This window comes from Colletotrichum gloeosporioides, assembly GCF_011800055.1.
Source record: "Colletotrichum gloeosporioides strain Lc1 chromosome Unknown consensus_80, whole genome shotgun sequence".
NCBI classification, from domain to species: Eukaryota; Fungi; Ascomycota; class Sordariomycetes; order Glomerellales; family Glomerellaceae; genus Colletotrichum; species Colletotrichum gloeosporioides.
In genome coordinates, this window is record NW_025544725.1 from 21806 (window position 1) to 37986 (window position 16181).

The following is a 16181-nucleotide window of genomic DNA, read 5'->3' on the forward strand; positions in this document are numbered from 1 at the left end:
CGAAGATTCAATCGACTCGGCGATATTGATACGGCGTTGGCAATTGTGATTCAGGACGTGGTATGCAGTTGAGCGGGTGAAGTCGCGAAGTGACGCAGTCGCGGGTGGTGCAAACGCAAAATTTGACGAGGTCGATGGTCGACGAACAAGAGGGAAGAGGGCAAAACGCGGTCCTGGAACCTATTGGAAGCATCATTTTGGCAATCGAGAAGGAACGGGCTACTTGGCTTCTTGAGTTCGTCCAGGCAGGTGCCATCGGGGAAGGAAGTAGTAGGTGTCCGGCCTCGGTTGTGGTTGTCTCTTTAGGGTAGGTAACCACAGCATCTGATCCTTGCGTCAATTTGAACGTCGCTCGGTCTGGTTTGTTCCTTCTCTTTTGCTCTGGTCTTGAGGATGTCCTGCAGACTCAACACAAGAATGCAGTTTAGCCAGTGCGCCCCCCATCTTTCCACCATCATCGCCAACCAATTGAGTTGTCACTCAGCCGATAAGAGCTAAGGCAGTCAGCAACACCCGCTGGAATAAATCCGCGATGGGGAACGTTCGCTCCAAAGTTTCAACCTCCAGTGCGAGTCCGGCCACTCTATAAGGACAGTCTCCTGACAATCGCTTCCGGATCAAAATGCACCTTGGAAATCGGCCTGAGTTCACCAGTGCGAACTGGTGCAGGCCCAGACTTGAGTGCTGCCTTCCTACCTTCCTACTTTCCTACCTTCCTGGTGTTCTCTCAATTGTAGGCTCCATTTTCGATGGGCGGTCAGAAAGGACAGTAGATGGGATGTCTGCCTTCTAGATGGAGGACACCAGAGGCAAGAACAAGTGCAACAAATGCTCATCCGCAGGCAATCAATATGACGATGCGTCACCAACCCCAAGTCGTCCAAAATCCATCCCAAACATCATCACCATTGGCCTTGCCGATATTCAAACCATCAGTCTCGTTACAGGCACATATCTTTGATGCAAACATGGCTCAATCCAAACGAAGCTTTCACCGCCTCTTTAACTCCGACGCACAACAAGAGACACTCCGCGACCAACAACCACATCGTCCATACGAGGACAAGTTTGCGAGCGCCTATAGTCAGATCGAATCCTCCACAGAGGCCAATCATTTCATACCCAAACCACCCAGTCCCGTCAACTTCCCAAGTCCTATCAATGATGACAGACATCCAGCTCCCGTTACCCCTGGCCTGCAACCTCCCGAGCCGGAAGTGCTCTTTTCAATACACAGCTTCCAGGGCACCGACGAGGCAACGGCATGCGGATCGTCTTCGGACGAACCATGCGTCAACGAACTCCCACAATCGTATTTGTCCAAGAATGGCCCCAACACCTCCAATCAACCATCTCCGAAGGACGTCGCTGTGCTTGCCGGGTTGCGGAGTATCCAAGTGGCTGCTCGTGAGGCAGTCACGGCTGTCGAGCGTCATGCCGATGCTTTGGACGCGGTATGTGGCCAAATCGCTGCATTTTTGTCGTTCCATATTTCAATCCATGCTAATGCTTGACAGTTCGTCGTCAGTTTTGTACAATACATGAAGATGGAGCAGACTCGAAACACCAGCGATTCCAGCAACGCGTAGTCGCGAAAGCTTGAGACTACTATGCCCCACGTCCTAGAGAAGATCGAGACGGACAACGGCATGGCGAGGAAAGTATTAGGCTGCAGTGCGGAGGCAGGAATGAAATGACCGCGCAAGGATACCTAGTACATGAAAGAACAGACCCAGAGGAGTCATTGAAACCAATGAGAGCCGATATTTTACATCGTGTTTGGTACGGCTCCATGACGAGGCAGAACGCTTCCCGGTCGAAAAGCAGTCGGCATATTCTCAACGGAGCACTAAGAAAACATTGTCAGGGAGCTAAAGGGCCAGCGCATGACGCCCCTCAGCAGTGTATCTCAGCATAAATTACTATACCGAGTTCAAAGCGTGCCCATCGCTATGATTACGTCCCATTTGGTGGCTCGTATTTGCTGTATGACTCACCATCCTCTAGGGTTACTTCATCCCCTTGGGGACATGGCTTATTTGTGTGGTGTCCCTGCGCCTGCTGTCCACTGGCGTCCACCCAAATTTCACCTCTAAAGAGTTAACATCCCTTGTGCTGTCTCAATAGCCCAGGAGAACAGCAAGCCCTCATCATTTGCCCTCCCACCCGCGGTTGATCTGACAATAATTGGCCATCTCTGTACCCTTGAGGCCAAACGCATGCAAGACGATTACCAGGCTTCCCGTCTGTAATGCATCCCCGTACCGCCCGTGGGCTTTTGCCGCCGTTCGGCACACCCCGGCAGGTCTGAACTGACAGGAATCAATCGTGTGTGACTTTTCCATGCCACGTACAATGAGTTTCCCAGCCCTTGGTGAACCCATCATTTTCGACAATTTGGACAGCTTCTATTACGCTCACAGCGCCAATCATGCCGGTCTTATCAATCAGACCCTTGAGGATGCTCTCCTTCGCATTGACCACAGAATTTCAACCAGCAGACTGCATCCGATGCCTGCCCAAACTTGTCGCCTCCCAAAATGGTGACGCCAACCCTCAAGCCAGGGCCTATCAAACTTGTTGATACCTCGGCCAGTAAATACGCCACCAACACCCCAATCACCACTAAGAAGATTGCAGAGAGGAGATACTCAGGAGCCAGAGAAGACCACCGAATTCTCATGCACTGTGCTATGGCGCCTAGTCAGGCGCCGCCGCCAAGCTCGACGAGTCTACACCCTTCCCCGCTCCCGCTCCTAGGTCTGCTCCCACCTACGTGAAAGTTTTCTCTTAAACGAAATCATGTCCTCGCCGTCGCATCCGAGACCGCTGTTCTTCTCCTCTGCTCAAGATTTCTGTTCCTCTTACTACTGCTGAAGTCTCACCGGAAAGCCGCAAAAGAAAAGCGCCAAGTCTGCTTCTGGCTCCTATACTCCTGACGTCGTAAAAGTCATCGTCGAGTTTTCAAGTCAGGCTAATTAACCGGTTGAGCTTCCCAATTCTGTCAAATATGCCAAGTCTGTCGACTGAATTGAGTGTGTGAACTTGGGTTGCATATGTATTACTCCCATGGGGACGACCAATATGCAACGCTCCAGATGCTGGCTAAAACGAACAGCTATGCTGCCATGCCACTTGGTGGGAAAAGGCCCACAAGAGTCTTGTCCTGTCTAAAACAAGTCAAACCCTATATTTATCGACCGTCCTTTGCTTTTGTTAGCCATAAACTCCGATGGCAAGACACGTCACGAGTGCGGGACTCTGGCTTCCTGTGGAAGATGCTCCTCGGAGATAACAACGCCCCTGGAGAGTGCCACGCTCCTCTCCTTCAAGTGTGACCATTTCTTCCCCAAAAGTGACCCAAATACCTGTCGCCTGGCAAAGAAAGTCGCCTGGCGGCCAGAAATCCTTCCACTCAACCAAGGATAATCAATCGCCAATCATGTACTTGCTATCGAAACGTAGGTACCTCAGCTTGTGCTTCCCTCCACCTCCACGAAGACAGGTGGTAGCAGTCAGTTCAAACCCACCCTGTCTGCAAAATTTGCTGATCAAGAGGACGGCGGCAGCTTTGGCGACGGCGGAAAGAAATATAACCCTCGATGTCTTCCGTCAAAGTCATACGGCAGTCAAAAAAGTGCGCCCAAAGTCACGCAGTCCCATTCGAGAATCAGAAGCCGGTCTATCATCTTAGACTGCCCTCTCCTCAGCTGTGTCTCTGACGAATCCACCTTCTTCATTAGCTCACGGCATATCTACAACCGGAATTCTCAGTCGATGATTCTCTTGAGACACGTCATGTTGCCACTTGCATTCCTGTCGAAGCAATCTCATCGATGACAGCATGATAACATTTTGGGGGCGTCGTGGGGTTGACAATTACGAAGGCCTCACCACGTTCATCACGGGACGCCGGGATCAGATCAGTGTTTTCAGGAAACATGTGTCTTCTTCATGGGGTATTCGATATTGCCCACTACATAATTTGAACTCCACCGTTGCACATGCTCAATGCTTCTAACTCGCCATGTTACGTAAGGGACAAGACCAATATGCCTCCTACATTACCCTCGCCTACGATGCCCTCGACTTCAGACCGTCATAGACTTCTTATCATGCAATCAGCCTGAAACGATCAATATACTAAGTGGGCCCCGGGTTGTCTTAGAAGATGCACCGACTGTTCTTGAAATGTCTTCGTAACGAGCATAACACCAGCAGTTGACTATTGAAAGGCTAATGACTAAGCCTTGGGTAGCCTTAAACTACAGCAATTCTTCTAGCGCATAGCCTCCAACGGCAAGAAAGATGCAATTTGATCTTGGCCGAGTCCTTCACTGTATGGAGTAGGCCGCGAAGGCCGTTAGGTTTACCAAAGAAAGAGCCGCAAAGCGAATAGAGAACGCGAATATGACTGTCGGTGCGGCGGCAAGTTGAGGATGCCCAGACGATGGTATAACTATGAAGTCGGTGTCGGAATAGCGCAGTGAGATGTCCACCGCGTTTGCCTTGCATTGTGGTTGGGGTGGCCAAACTGTCATCCGTGGAATCCGTACAATGAAAGCTCTAACCAGATGAATGAACGCCTTTTGAGCGGATGAGAGAAGGCTGATTAGCCAGCCCCGATGTGGAGGTTAAGTAGACTCAAGGCTGAGGAAGAGCGCCCCTTGCGAAAATCGGAACTATGGCAGCTGTCCGAAGAATACGTTTGATAAATCTTTTAATCGGGAGCCAAATGTTTGCACCACTTGATATTCACTTTCTGACAATGGTCAAGACCTGTCATGGTGTCAACGATGGACAGTAGAGACAGTCCAATGCAGAGGTCGAGCTACCAACCTCACAACCGGTGCCCCCGTCCGAGACCCTAAGCTCCCCAGCGGCTTGAGCAGGCAGTATCTTTATGTATGTATCCCACTTCTGGAGATGAATCTCTTGCCATTTCCTAAGTTATAACTGGCAGAGAGAGTCGCTGGTCAAATTGTCCAGGATGCTGGCTTCATAGGCAGAGTTAGGATGTCCATCCGCTTGCACGATGAAACGACTCATGGGGAACGCGAAGTCCATAAGATGGGACCCGTCTACAGAAGACACTATAGCACTATAATACATACGCATGGTTTGCAGTAAGTCCCACAATCCCCGATTTTCAGTTGAGAGGCAGCTAGCCTCAAATCTCAGACCGCACGTTGCTCTTCCGTCACACATGTCAGGCTACTTGCCTTGATCATCTGACTTGACAAGACGTCACAACATGTGTGTTGAAATATGACAAGGCCGGAAGACAATTGGCTATAGTACGTCTTCTAAACCACCCCTAGTCGCAAAGATTCCTTTACATGTCTGTCCGTAGGTTTCATGCGGTGACAGGACGGAGCACCACTCTGAGTCCAATGGTTTCCAAGCAAATTGTATTCTCACACTACGTCGTTCATCTCATTTCAAATCTTCCCATTGTTTTGCCTCGCCAATACTTTCAACGTCGCCGCTTCGATGGGCCTTCTTTGGCGTCAGAGGCTTCGATACCGTTGTTGAAGTCGCATGGCGGCAACGGGTACCACGGTCAGGTCTTGCTCTCGGCCTCACAAAAATGTTAGTAAAGCATGGCACAGATCTGCAGAGCAACATTGATGCAAACCCATATCTGTCAGACTCCTTAGGAATTTCGTCAAGAGCGACATCTTGGTTGGATTCGTTGCTTCGGCTCGCCTGTCCTGGCCACGAGAGGCTCTCCGGATGGGTGGGATACGTTTGCCGCACGCGGGGCGAGGACTGCGTCATCTACGGCTCCCAATGATTCCGCACATGGCAGTGAACACGGAGCCAGCCCGCAGAGTTGTCAGGCCCCCACTGCATGACGTCCTGTATCCAAACGGCGCCGACAAAGGGGCCTTGGTCTTCACCAAGCTTCAACAGCTCGAAAACGACTGCAAGAAACTGTTCCGAGACGTATCCAATCAATGCGTGGCCATGGTCAAGGTTGCAAAGATGAAAGAGCGAGGCGGCAATACTGCGGCCGTCGTCTCTTGTGCACAAGCTCGTCCTGGAAATGTTGTTCTCGGCCAGGAAGGCCAAGATCACTGATCTTGTGTGCACACAGAAAGGGATGGGCATCCGAGATCCGGCCTTGTCGATGGCGAAAATGGAGATGGGAAGGCGGCAGACGGTCTAGTCAAGTGAGGTGAGCTTGAGTCAGGCTATGAGCCGATGATGATGTGATACTGACCTCCGCAGAGTTTGAAAGACACATGTTCTCGACAAACTCAACGGAGAGCCAGGGTCTACCATGCGATAGATGGCAGGAAAGGCTGACTTTGGTTTACCGCGGTCGACACGCACATACTTATGTGTTCAGAGATGAAGAAGCGAGAGTGGGGCGGAGAACTGTGGTGGCTGTGGCGTGTCTCACTCAGCGAAAGAGAAACAACGGCAGGGAAGATGATGAAGAGAGATGCGCACAGATATGTTTTCTAAGTCGCAAGCGATTGGATTCATGGACCAGGGAAAGCCTACGGGAAGCAAACGTCAGATGAGTGGTTCCATGCTTGATATCATTCTCCCCCGGGCACGAGCATCGGTCCTCAGTTTGAGACTGGTGCATTCCAAGTCGAATTATGAAACTCTTCTACTCATACGATGTGATAGGCCTCTGGATAAATGGCAAGAAACATTGCCCGCTACACCGAAGGGCAGAGGGAAATTTTTCCAAAGGATTGACTTGGGTACGAACTCTGCACAACCTGCATGTGAACAAGAGTTTCCGTTCTGTTGCATCTCAAATGACATAGTAACTATGATTCAAAAAGAACCGGAGAGGAGTCTTCTTGGCACGGTTTGACTCGTAGATCGACAGTAGATAACTGGATGCATGTAAGATTACATTTACAACACCCTCCGGCCAGACGGACCTCCGCTCATTGTGCGCAAAATTGTACCACTTACTTTGAGCCATAAAAGATACTCTTCAGGCACTCTGTGCGCCCGGAGCAGTGATTACCGCGATCGAAGATGAAATCCTAGTGCTCGATTTCTTTTGGCCATCAAAGGCTTGCACGTGTCTCGCGTCATACTGGAACGGGGTTTAGTGGGCCCACTGGATTTTTCGGCGTTTTCGGCGTTTAGAGGTCAGATTACTAGCCCCTTTTAAGAGGCGAGAAGTTAGCTCAGATATAATTATTAATCCTCATAGATTAGAGGTAGAATTCACTTATTTTTTAGTAGATTTTCAAGCTTTTAATCCTATTCTTTTTATTTTAGATCTATAAAGTAGATAAGAAGTCCTTTCCTTTTTCTTTTANATCTATAAAGTAGATAAGAAGTCCTTTCCTTTTTCTTTTAAGATCGTAGGCCTTAAAACCGTAGAGTTACGTAGCTACAGTAGCTGTACGCGCTCGAGGGCGCGTACGTACTACTACGTTGCATAGCTCTCGGCCGCCGGGCCTACGACCATTTCAATACATTTTCCGCGCTGCCTGCTCCCATAGCGCAGTTGAAGACTTGAGCTAGTAGAGAGAAATAAAACTCATATGAGAATGTGGTGCCTCAACTCCCAAGTCAAAAGACTTGCCGAGCAGCTTGCAGACGTGTCGAAGCGTTGCTCAACAGAGAGTCTCTTACGCAAAGCCGTGGTCTTCACTCAGTTGGACGACGCCGGAGCATTGATTCAGCCTGGGATGTCTCATTATCAAGAAGCACAGCTTGTTAGCCAATGCGGATAAGGCGTACTTCATATTAATGCCAAGCCATTTAGGACAATAAGGCAGGTGTCATTTATGTGAAGCCAATTGTGATGTAGCCCCTGCTGTTGAGAAACGGGTGAAAACGCAGTCAGAGTAAACTCCCATCGTGCCGATGGGATTTTCTCACAGCCTTGGGGCATCGGAAATGTTACCTACTTGGGCATTAATTACATAAGTCTGCAGTACAGCCGTTGGCAAAGCTCGACCTCCTAGAATCGCAATATGATTGGCAGCTTCGGAACATTTGTGGGTTCATTTCAGACCTACGAAATCATATCCCCCGCGAGCTACCAGCCAGACAATATTGTCGAGGATGAGGGGAGTGTTAGGCGACGAGACTTTCATGTTGATGGGCTAGACTTCCGCTTGTTTACCTGAGTCAACCGCATTGCGGCGAATAGCTATTCTACATTACTGTTGAACGCCGTGAATAAAACACATGCTGGTCTCATTTTCCCATCGAGAAACCAGAAACAGACGCCCCAGTAATCAGTTCAAGGCACCAGCACCCCCGAAGTCTCATTTTTGGAGGCGATACTCGTTCCAAAAGCTATGCATCCGAGCTGTCTGGCCCAATGTGAACTCTTCGTAACATGAACTGGTTGCCACTAAGCTTTTGATCATTGCAGCAGCATTTCTTAATATTACTTACTCAACAGAACAATCCATGTAATTATGAATGGAATCAAGACCAGGATAATCAGGGCAGGAATCACAGCTAATGTGGCTTCCCTCGGAAAAGCTGGCCTGTGGGGGGGGGTTGTCAACAAAGTCACCATGACCATCGCAACCGTCCTGGAAGGTGTGGTACAGACCAAAACCCAATATCCAATCTCGTGAACGGAAGTCTTCCCGAGGTTATAGTAGGTGTTATCGCCGCTAGGAACAGTAGATAAAACGATGCCACAGCTGTCTAGAGGGAGTGCTTCCGGTTTGGTGGTGATATTTATTAGCAAGAAGCAAAGACCTAGAGCGCCGAACATAGAGCTCATTAAGTGCACATTAAGACTACCATAGTCGCTGTTGCAAAGGTTCAGCTTCATAGCAGTAGTGTCACCCCATTCAGACCAGCTGCTGTTGATAGTGCAGGTGGTCTCAATCAAATCGAACGAGACCTAGTAGGGAGAAAAGTCAGGGTTCATAACGGCCAGCTGATCCAACAACATCTTATCTTATTAAATCATAAGAGAAGTAGCTAATAGAGATCTCCTTAGGGTTTAGTTACAGTCAGATACCTATCTGCTACTTTGTTAGAGGCGGCGACGACGTGGAAGTAAGTAGGCACTTTAATATCATCTTCTAGACCGGAGAATCCGTTAGCAGTCTTGTCCCTCTCCAGCCCAGCAAGCCTCTTAGACATCTCTATATGCTCGGCAGAGGGCTCTTTAGTGCCGCAGCTAAAAGACTAAGCTTGGCCACCAATAGCGAAGGTGACGAGAAACAACATAGAGAGCTTTGCTTGCATCTTACAAATCAGATAAAGGTTCGTTCAATATAAGGAGTAAAAGATGACAAATAAAGTTCAGGTCCAGAGTTCATCAAAAGGAAATAATGGACTTTTTAACCCAGCGAGCGTACGTCAAGCTGCCCATGATTCTAGTTCAGAGGGCTTACAGTTTTATCGTATTCTAATTTCAGTCTGACTGTGACGAAGCCGCCTGCCTATTTTCCTACGCCCATGTAACCTTCTAGATCTGGTCGTCACTACGCGTGAAAATAGAGCTCCACTTGAACAGCAGTCAAGGTAGCATCCTAACCAGATCGATCAGCTGAAGTTCAACAGCATATGTAGGAGGCGGCTTCAAACCATCCTTCTCATCACATGCATTATATGGAATTTATTTACCATTAGGACGACCCAGATTGGAAGAATATCTCAGACGCTCCCTCCCAAGCGCCACTTAGATAGTTTCTTCGATACTCAACAGCATAGAGCTAGGGCCTAGATATCTGAGAGTTTGAGGAGATAGTTCTTAGAAGATCATCTCCATCATTGCTGTCGTGTGTAGCGTCGGCGTCCCTGTTGATAGAAATGAAGAAGTGTTTGGGCCTGTGCTGCGTAAATATCATGCAATGATATAGAGAATATGAAACTGTGGTGTTAGAGAATCTTTTACACGGAACAACGCAATAGCAGTACTCTCATAATGCGGTTTACTTATACGAAACGGTTTTCTTCATGTTAGAAGCCATGGCCTGGGATTCCGGCAAAAGCATCTAGCCGTCCTCCGAGCCCACCCCTTCCCAGATTGGATGCTAACTTGATGAGTTTAACGATGCTTTTGTCAACGGTCGAAATTTTAGATAAAACAGGCACCCGATTACGTGTTTTCGAGGCTGATTTCTGAGAGAGAACAACAGATACTTTTTAGTGTTGAGGTGTTATCTTAGAGCAAGCGAGGGTAGACATCTATGATGGTTTCAGACCTTGAAAAAACCTCGCTAGATACATAACGCAAAACTCGTTATAAATGCACTAGCTTCTGTCACAACTATGACTGACCAGTCGTATCATTCACGTCTATAAGTGGTAGGCGAATTCAAACTTCAGCTGAGGTAGCTAGTTGCACATAGTGTAAGTAACGCGAATAACGTGGGTCTAATGTTTAGAGACGAACTCAGCTCAAACTATAAGCAGAAGTTCCAGGCTACCTTCGATGCTGCTAGGAGGCTGTTATAAGGTACTACTGACGAAACTAAGGCTGGAATCTTAAAAACCTTTACTGAAGGTTTCATTAAGATATAATTCAGACACGCCGATCTCAGAAAGATAGGTGTCAACCGTTATATCTTATAATAGGATGTCGTTCTTTTTATGCTAAATCCACAAGTTGAAAAGCTAGCAGTAGCCTGAGTAAAAGAATTACTAACACCTTTAATATAATAATTAAACTAAGTTAAATAAGGATATTAAGTTAAATTAAAAGGCTTAGATTTCCTTCTTAGGTCTTTAGCGTCCTTAGCAAAACCTAAGAGCAAATTAATATTATTCTCATATAGATAGAGTAAGCATAAATTAGACTTTATATAAGTATATTAGGAGGGACCTATTACAACCTATAAGTAAGGATAATAGTTAGTTAACCTACCTTAGGCGTTAGGCGGCTAGGATAGGATATTTATACTATAGGATTATAGGAATAATAGGAACTTACTTAGTAATAAAAGAACTATAGTATAAGTTATATAATAATAAGATAAGACTAAGTAGATAATATAGATTACTAAGTATTTAGTAAGAACTACTAAGTACTTATTAGTAATTACTAAATACTTATTAGTACTTAGTTAAGAATTAGTAATTAAATAAAAGAACTATTTAAAACTTATATATAGTATAACCTTAAGCTTAGTTTATAATTAGATTTCTATAGCTCTTTAGTAATTAACTTAGTATTTATCTTTATAAATACTTTTAGCTTACTTTTACTATAAATTACTTATTAAGTTTAAGACTAATTACTTTAGTCTCTAAAAGACCTAATTTACTATAGCTTATAACTTCTAACTTAGACTATAACCTTAATATACTATTATAATATATTAATCCCTAGCTTCTATTAGTAGACCTTACTATTAGATAGCTAACTATAACACTTTAATTACTTTTATTTAGTAAGTTAACTATTAATACTTACTAATAGTAAAATAATAAGTATATCTTTATATACCTCTATTAAGTTACTTACTCTAGAGACCTCCTCTTCTTTATAGTAATTAGTTTAGAACCTAGCTAAAGAACTTAAAGGAGCTTCTATAGTAGTAGACTTTAATAATAAGGTAACTCTAAAGAAAAATACCTATAAATACCTTTAAACTAGAGTTAAGAAAGGAGATAATAATATTACTAAAGTCTAAATTATATATAATAATACTACTATAGAACTTTAAGGTTTTAAAGAAATAATATAATAACTAGGAAATAACCTCTAGTATATTATAGACCTAGAAAATAAAGTTATTTAATTTAGAGGATAAAATAGTAATACTAATATTAAAAAACTCTAAGAAGAAATCTATACTTTATATATAGTTATTAATATTATTATAACCCCTACTAGAGGATAATAGAAGCTTAAGTTTAATACCTTAATTATTTATAATAATACTTCTAGATAACTTAAGTTATTCTTAATCTAAGTTAAGAACTACTAGAACTTCTATTATAAGGATTTTATTAACTAAACTAAGAAAGTTATTTATATTACTACTTACTTATAAAAATAAACTTTTAAGTAGTTTAAACTTATTTAAAAAGAGTTCTTTAAGTATAAAACTTTAAATAAATATTCTATTAAAATTTATAATATCTATAGTAACTTTAAGGGATTTAAAAATACTCTCTACTCTCTCTTCTAAAACTTTAATAAAAAATAATAAACTAAGAGAGATCTTATATAGTTATAATAGATAAAGTTAACTAAAAAATATACTACTATATTTAGATAACTTAATATCTAATTTAACCTTATTAAAGAAACTAAGATCTTTATATTCTATTAAGGACTTAAGGATAAAATTAAAGATAAGATTATTAAGATTAACTATCCTAAAGACTTTCTTTAGTATACTAACTTTACTATTAAGATTAATAATTAACTTTTTAAGTATTATAAGGAAAAAGGTAAAAAATAATAAGGACTAAATTCTAAATATAAGTATTAATAGTAACCTTATTAGAAGTTTAACCCTTAGTAGAATAATAATAGACTTTATAATAACTAAAATAATACTTATTAGAGTATTATTTATAGATAGTATAGTAGACCTATAGATTTTAATATAATAATTAAACTTAATAATAAAAAACTATAGAACTTTAAGTATTATAACTATAATAAATAAGAATATATTACTAAAGACTATAAGTAGCTTAAGAAACTTCCCTAGAAACTAGTAGCTAAATAGCCCTAATAAGTTAATACTATTACTAAAGTTCTATATATATCTTAGTATTAAACTAAATATTATAATAATAATTATTAAATCTACCTTAAAGATAAGGAAATATTAAGATACTACCTAAGGGATAGTAACTCTAAATAGTTTAAATATAATATAACTATACTAGATATATATCTAAGAACTTTAGTAATAATATATATTAGTAATAATAAGATCTATAAAAAAACTTAAGAATAACTTAATAAGATATTATAAGTATAGTAACTTAAACTAATTCTTAGTTTTACTCTAAAAATAACTAATAGCTAAGGTTAAACTAGTTATAAACTCTTAAACTAAACTACCTATATAATACTAGAGGAATAAATAAAAAAAGGATCTAATAATAAGCTAGATTACTAATATAACCTCCTAGAAGAATAGTAACTATTTAATCTTATAAATAACTAGACTTTTAGAGAAAGAGAAGGTTTTCTTTATAACTTAGATAAACTTTATAATATTATATACTAATATACTTAAGTAGAGATTACTTATAGACTTACCTCTAATATAAATAATACTAGTTCTAAAGAGGAATCTAAGAAGGATAATATACCTAAATAAATTATATATAAGTAAATTAATTTATATAATAATAAATAGTTTATTAAACTTTATAATATACTTAATATAGAACTAAGAATATATTACACCTTATAACTTAAGACTAAGGATTACCCCTACTTTAGAATTACTAACTTTAACTATTAATATATCTTTTAGGTATAATATTTCTTTAACTATTATAAAATCTATATAGGAGATAAGTATAACTACTGTTTTTAATTTAGGTAATATAATAATAGCCCTCTATAAAATATTTATACTATATATACTCTTACTAAATAGGAACTTAGAAAGTTTAATAGTAATATCGCTATATTTACCTCTAGCTAATAATTTCCTATAGAATACCTCTATAATAAATAAATAAAATAAGATAAATACTAATATAATAAATACTAGATCTATTATAAAGAAAAAGTATATACCTAGAGAATTATAAAGAATAGACCTTAACCTCTTTAGGTTAAGTATTATAAAAATAGCTTTATAAAGGTATAATAGGAAGGAAAATAAATCACCTACTTAAGATACTTAGAGTAGTTAAAAAACTAAACTTACTTATTAATATAAAACTATAATAAATAATAAAGAAAAAGTTTATCTATTAAATATTATAAAGATATTAAAGTAATATAAAACTTAAAGTTACTATTAATTAATAGATAATACTTATATTAATTAATAATAAAACTAAAGTAAACTTTATTACCCCCTAAGTTATTAACTAACTAAAAGTACTATAGGGAGGAAAGGAATAACTATATTAGTTATATATAGTAAAAGGAGAAGAATTTAAGTATAAAGGAGGTACTATCTATAATAAGATTATATCTCTTAAAATAAGCTATTTAAATAAAAATAAAAGAATTTAATTTAATATTACTAACTTAGGAATATATAATATAGTATTAGGACTACTTTAGTTATAGATAAGTAACTTATAGATAGATTAGAGTAAAAGCTAACTCTATTAGGACTATAATAACTTAGTCCTTAAGTAGTTTTATTAAAAATAGGTTTTAAATAAACTAATACTATATAAAATAATAAGATAATATATCTACTACTTTAAGGTAAAAGAAGCTATATTATAACTATTAAGTATAATAGATCTTAAATAAAAGAATAATCTACTTCTATCTATCCTAAAAGAATATAGAGTTTATAAAAAACTCTTTATAGCTAAATTAGAGACTAAACTACTTAAATATATTAGTTTTAATTATAAAATCCCCCTTAAAAAAAGAAAAGAACTATAATTTAATAAAATCTATAGATTTAACTTAATAGAAATAGAAACTTTAAATAAATACTTTAAAGAAAACCTTAAGAAAGGTTATATTAGACCTTTAATATTACTAATAAAAAGCTTAATCTTATTTATATTTAAAAAGAATAGAAAACTATAACTATATATTAATTACTATATACTTAACGAAATAATAATTAAGAATTACTACTTATTACTCCTTATAAATAAAATAAAATAACTTCTATATAAAGTTAACTAGTTTATAGCTCTTAATTTTAAAAAGGCTTATAATTTAATCTAAATAAAATAAAGCGAAAAATAAAAAACTACTTTTTAGATATAAAAAAGATATTTTAAATACCTTATTATACCTTTTAGTTTTACTAATATCCCTATAATATTCTAGAATATAATTAATATAATATTATATAAATATATTAATATCTATATAGTTATCTACCTAGATAATATCCTTATCTTCTTACCTATACTTAAGAAGTATAAAGAAGATATTTATTATATCCTATAAGCTCTTTAAAAAGTTAAACTTTTAATTAAACTTAAAAAAAGTGAATTTTATATATAAAAAATAGAATACTTTAGATTTACTATTACTTCTAAAAAGGTTTATATATTAGAAAATAAAATTAAAGTTATTAAAGAATAGCTAGTACCTAATAACTTTAAGGAAGTTTAAGAATTCTTAAAGTTTATTAACTTCTACTATAAGTTTATTAAAAACTATAGTAAAATTAATATAGCTCTTACTAGCTTTAGCTATAAAAATATATCTTTTATATAAGAAGAACTATAATAAATAGTATTTTAGAAGATTAAGGACCTTATTACTAGTAAACCTATCCTAATTATTTTAAACCTAATAAAATAATTTAAAATAAAGCTTAATATATCTAACTATATAATTAGAGTATAACTATTATAATAAGACTTAGAAGGATAACTATACCCCTATACCTTCTTCTCTTATAAGCTTTATAGACTAGAACTTAACTATTAAATTTATAATAAAAAGCTTATAGTAATTATTAAAGCTTTTAAAGAGTAAAGACCTAAACTTTTAGGAACTATCTATAAAGTACTTATATATTTAGATTATAAGAACCTATTATATTTTATAACTTTAAAAGTATTAAATAAATAATAGATTAGATAGTTAGAATTCTTATTTAAATTTAACTTCTAAATTATTTATTAAAAAGGATTAGAAAATAGTAGAGCTAATACTCTTAGTTAATAACTAAATTATAATATCCTAATACCTAAAGAAACCTAAGTAATTCTTAAATAATAAAATAATAAAAACCTAATATTAATAGCTAAACTCTTAATAATAACTAAATAATCTAATACTAGCTTACTTAGTAAACTAAATAATAAAGTAATTATAGAATTTTATATATACTTTATATATAGTTACTAAGGAATTATAGAAACCTAGAAATAATTATAATAATAATATAGAGAAAAGGTTATAAGAGAATGTATAGTAAAAGCAATTAAGGATTATAAAGTATATCTTAAAAGTAAATTTACTTAATATTAACCTTATAGTATATTATAATTTTTACTTATACTATAAACTACTTAGTAATCTATATCCCTTAACTTTATTATTAAATTACTAAAGTCTTAAGAACTTCTTATAGGAGTATATT

General features: G+C 38.3%; 1 pseudogene across 1 annotated transcript; it reads right to left on the bottom strand.

Moving 5' to 3' along the window:
* Positions 1 to 8258: 8258 nt before the first annotated feature.
* Positions 8259 to 9099, bottom strand: GCG54_00015606 (annotated as a pseudogene). Its single transcript has 2 exons — positions 8965 to 9099; positions 8259 to 8854 (listed from the first exon to the last, which is right to left on the bottom strand). Coding segments are annotated over exons 1-2 (731 nt in total).
* Between the last annotated feature and the right edge of the window lie 7082 nt (positions 9100 to 16181).